Source organism: Coregonus clupeaformis, chromosome 2 (assembly GCF_020615455.1).
Source record: "Coregonus clupeaformis isolate EN_2021a chromosome 2, ASM2061545v1, whole genome shotgun sequence".
NCBI classification, from domain to species: Eukaryota; Metazoa; Chordata; class Actinopteri; order Salmoniformes; family Salmonidae; genus Coregonus; species Coregonus clupeaformis.
In genome coordinates this window covers 14,693,867-14,698,866 of record NC_059193.1, presented here as the reverse complement: position 1 = coordinate 14,698,866, position 5,000 = coordinate 14,693,867, and the positions used below count along the sequence as shown (strand labels likewise).

Below are 5,000 nucleotides of genomic sequence, written 5' to 3'. Positions count from 1 at the left end.
CCGTCGGCTGGAGTGGTCTAAAGATCGCCGCAATTGGACTCTGGAGCAGTGGAAACACATTCTCTGGAGTGATGAATCACGCTTCACCATCTGGCAGTCCGACTGATGAATCTGGGTTTGGTGGATGCCAGGAGAACGCTACCTGCCCGAATGCATAGTGCCAACAGTAAAGTTTGGTGGATGAGGAATAACTGTCTGGGGCTGTTTTTCATGGTTCGGGCTAGGCCCCTTAGTTCCAGTGAAGGGAAATCTTAATGCTACAGCATACAATTACATTCTATATTATTATTTTCTTCGAACTTTGTGGCAAGAGTTTGGGGAAGGCCTTTTCCTGTTTCAGCATGACAATGCCCCCGTGCGAGGTCCATACAGAAATGGTTTGTCGAGATCGGTGTGGAAGAACTTGATTAGCCTGCACAGAGCCCTGACATCAACCCCATCGAACACCTTTGGGATTAATTGGAACGCCAACTGTGAGCCAGGCCAAATCGTTCAACATCAGTGCCAGACCTCACTAATGCTCTTGTGGCTGAATGGAAGCAAGTCCCCGCAGCAATGTTCCAACATCTAGTGGAATGCCTTCCCAGAAGAGTGGAGGCTGTTATAGCAGCAAAGGGGGGACCAACTCCATATTAATGACCATGATTTTCGAATGAGATGATAGACAAGGTAGGTGTCCACATACTATTGGTCAAGTAGTGTAACTTAATAAAATAGAAAGGATATTTTCTCCAAACGATTTCAAAGCAAGTGCGCAAATATGGCTATTCTGTGTTGAGCTGTTAACAAAGTAACTGGTTCTCCTATATGCTTAATTTAGAGTTATTTATGCAACTTTAGTTGTAATACAAACATTGGGCTATATGTTTCGATTTTTAATACATTCTAAGGCTGCATGATGGGACTCTAATGATGATTTGAAAAAAGTCGCATGAAAGGCATGAGCTCTGATTTGTTTCTTGTTCAAGCTTCACTTCATCAGTCTCTCATTCACAATTTGACAAGCACTTGATAATATTCTCACCAGGCCTCGAATTTCTCAGCGGCATCCCCCTTGTGTGGCCATAATGCCCCCTAAAAAACAGCCGTAGTGGCTGTTGTGCCCTTGGGCTGAATATAATAATTATAATTCCCTTCTCCTGGCTGCTGCGCTCCGAAGCACCTCTCACTCACATGGCTCTTGTCACGTGATCGGGTCCTTCTCACAGGCATTTCAGCTAAGAAGTAGGCTACAAGTGAATGAAGACAGACACATCTGGGGACGCAACTGCGCACGTCCCTCTTATCGAATTCCGAGGCGCATATTGAAGATGTTAGAACTGTCCACTTTTAGCCTACCTTTCGTCAGCCAACAAGATGAGTAGGCCTAACGAACAGTAAAAGCACGAGCCTATGACAATCTACTATCCCCCATAGTATAAAAGTTGACCTATTCTATCCTTCTGTACAATAAATAAATATTCCAGACATACTCTGGGACAGTTGTGGGATGTGATAGATCCCAAATTAATACAACCACTAGCATCAAACAAATGTTTAAAAGCAATCAGGCTGATGTAACAGATCAGAACTGTTGATAAACTATTAGGCTATTTCTTCACATTGTAAGCACAGCAATAACGAACATGGCAGTAGGCTATAAGCGCAAATCTTCCAAAATGTTCTCGAAAGTGACGGCAAATGCGATTATGCATGTAATGCTTTATTATAAAGGTGCATTTTAGGGTGAAAAAGATCTTCCGCAAACTAATGTGTTTAGTTTAAGAAGTTATTTGGCTACTTTAGTTTTGACCTTATCAAAACATATAGGCCTATGGGCTAGGCTACATGAGGTGTGCCACTATGATTAGACAGTCGCAAAAAAAAGGCATTGTTTCTTGCCTTACATTGTTTTTTATGCTGGGCATCATTCACAAGTGATAATATATAATTCACAAGTGATATGCTAATATTGTCACCCATCAGACTATTCTTGATTTAATATTGTCTTTACATATACTAAATAATATATGTGTGAAATTAGTTTTGATTTAGAACGGACCAATATCATGCATCTGTCTCGGAACAGGGGCATGGGGAAAAAAATACATGTCATCCACTTAAATAGCGAATGGAGGAGACTTTTCCCATGGTTCATTTTCATGCCAGCCAGGTAGGCTATACTCCTGTTGTAAAACGAAGCAATGTGCTTAATATTAGGAAAGTTGATGAATAAATATAGTAGATATAGTAGGCCTAGTCTATAGAAAGCTAATGTGATCCTCCTCTTTTTAATAGAGGCCATCAAAACTCTGTTTTCTCACGCAATTGCATAGCCTATAAAAATGTTGCTCAACATGAGCTCATGGGCTCTCATTAAGTGTTTGATTAGATTTTCGATCACATTTGCATTGATGTCAGAGTGATTAGAGGGACAATAGAGTGCTGAGTACCAGGCAGTTAGCAGGTTTGGTAGGCTACTAATGACCATCAGCAGCATCAGAGCTTGGAGAAGCCTAATTAATGTAACTAAACGGTCACGTGGAATTTGACTGCCATTATGTCTCGTGAGTGCCGGTGTGGCAGTAATACGGTCACCGTAACAGCCCTAGCCTCAATGTGTCCTATCTCCTGTCCCTCTCTCTAGCGTAAAGGACCAGCCTCAATCTGTCCTATCTCCTGTCCCTCTCTCTAGTGTTAAGGACCAGCCTCAATCTGTCCTATCTCACTCTCTCTCGTGTAAAGGACCAGCCTCAATGTGTCCTATCTCCTGTCCCTCTCTCTAGTGTAAAGGACCAGCCTCAATCTGTCCTATCTCCTGTCCCTCTCTCTAGTGTAAAGGACCAGCCTCAATCTGTCCTATCTCCTGTCCCTCTCTCTAGTGTAAAGGACCAGCCTCAATCTGTCCTATCTCCTGTCCCTCTCTCTAGTGTTAAGGACCAGCCTCAATCTGTCCTATCTCACTCTCTCTCGTGTAAAGGACTAGCCTCAATGTGTCCTATCTCCTGTCCCTCTCTCTAGTGTTAAGGACCAGCCTCAATCTGTCCTATGTCCTTCTGTCTAGTGTAAAGGACCAGCCTCAATGTGTCCTATCTCCTGTCCCTCTATCTAGTGTTAAGGACCAGCCTCAATCTGTCCTATCTCCTGTCTAGTGTAAAGGACCAGCCTCAATGTGTCCTATCTCCTGTCCCTCTCTCTAGTGTTAAGGACCAGCCTCAATCTGTCCTATCTCCCTCTCTCTCGTGTAAAGGACCAGCCTCAATGTGTCCTATCTCCTGTCCCTCTCTCTAGTGTTAAGGACCAGCCTCAATCTGTCCTATCTCCCTCGCTCCCGTGTAAAGGACCAGCCTCAATGTATCCTATCTCCTGTCCCTTTCTCTAGTGTAAAGGACCAGCCTCAATGTGTCCTATCTCCTGTCCCTCTCTCTAGTGTAAAGGACCAGCCTCAATGTGTCCTATCTCCTGTCCCTTTCTCTAGTGTAAAGGACCAGCCTCAATGTGTCCTATCTCCTGTCCCTCTCTCTAGTGTAAAGGACCAGCCTCAATGTGTCCTATGTCCTTCTGTCAATGTGTCCTCAATGTGTCCTCTCTCCTGTCTCCTGTCCCTCTCTCTAGTGTAAAGGACCAGCCTCAATGTGTCCTATGTCCTTCTGTCTAGTGTAAAGGACCAGCCTCAATGTGTCCTATCTTCTGTCCCTCTCTAGTGTTAAGGACCAGCCTCAATCTGTCCTATCTCCCTCTCTTTCGTGTAAAGGACCAGCCTCAATGTGCCCTATCTCCTGTCCCTCTCTCTAGTGTAAAGGACCAGCCTCAATGTGTCCTATCTCCTGTCCCTCTCTCCCGTGTAAAGGACCAGCCTCAATGTGTCCTATCTCCTGTCCCTTTCTCTAGTGTAAAGGACCAGCCTCAATGTGTCCTATCTCCTGTCCCTTTCTCTAGTGTAAAGGACCAGCCTCAATGTGTCCTATCTCCTGTCCCTCTCTCTAGTGTAAAGCACCAGCCTCAATATGTCCTATCTCTTGTCCCTTTCTCTAGTGTAAAGGACCAGCCTCAATGTGTCCTATGTCCTTCTGTCTAGTGTAAAGGACCAGCCTCAATGTGTCCTATCTCCTGTCCCTCTCTCTAGTGTAAAGGACCAGCCTCAATGTGTCCAAAGCCACCTCCGTCCCATGGTTCAACTATGTAAAGCTGCTGAGATGGTGTGTGTGTGTGTGTGTGTGTGTGTGTGTGTGTGTGTGTGTGTGTGTGTGTGTGTGTGTGTGTGTGTGTGTGTGTGTGTGTGTGTGTGTGTGTGTGTGTGTGTGTGTGTGTGTGTGTGTGTGTGTGTGTGTGTGTGTGTGTGTGTGTGTGTGTGTGTGTGTGTGTGTGTGTGTGTGTGTGTGTGTGTGTGTGTGTGCTAAAGGGGAAACAACTGGGAACCAAGATGAATGTGACTTTCAGTCATGAAGACCACACACTCATTAGTTTGTGTGTGTATTAGTGTGTTGTGCATGTGCATGTGTGTGTGTGCCTCTTTTTAGTGTTCCTCTGTTCCTCTGTTCCTCCTCTCATCAGCCCATCAATATGTCTAACCCTCCTTCTCTCTCTCTTTTCCTTCATCCTCCAGGTCGCACCCTCCCCCCTACCTCGTCCCTTCTCCCCCCCTCTGCCCCTCCCTCTTCATCCCTATGCCCCTCCTCCTCCTCCTCTCCACCATTCAGGGAGTGCCAGGTGCCCCTGCTGGAGAATAACCCATCCCACTCCCGCCTGGAGCCCCGCCCCCACGATGACTCATACCTGCTCAGACACCAACCCCCCTCCTCCGGTAAGACAGCTGTCAATCACTTCCATCATTCCATCCCTTCATGACTTTGTTGTTGTCTCTCTCCCTCCCTCTCTGTCCAGTAATAAAGCTACTGAGGGGTTTGGTTGATGTGTGAGTGAGAACGAGGTTGTGTGTGTGTGAATGGGAGAAAGTGGGAAGAATGGTAAAAACAGGGAGACAAAACCACATGAACTGCATGAACTGTATCATTGTATCA

The 5,000-nt window shown here is 45.5% G+C and overlaps 1 protein-coding gene across 1 annotated transcript in view; it reads left to right on the top strand.

Moving 5' to 3' along the window:
- Window positions 1-2,539: 2,539 nt before the first annotated feature.
- Window positions 2,540-5,000, top strand: part of LOC121586116 (teneurin-2) — a 130,486-nt gene continuing 128,025 nt past the window's right edge. Inside the window, exons 1-2 of the mRNA XM_045225505.1 lie at window positions 2,540-2,546; window positions 4,586-4,783. Of these exons, the coding sequence (XP_045081440.1) occupies window positions 2,540-2,546; window positions 4,586-4,783 (205 nt within the window). The remainder of the gene's footprint in view (window positions 2,547-4,585; window positions 4,784-5,000) is intronic.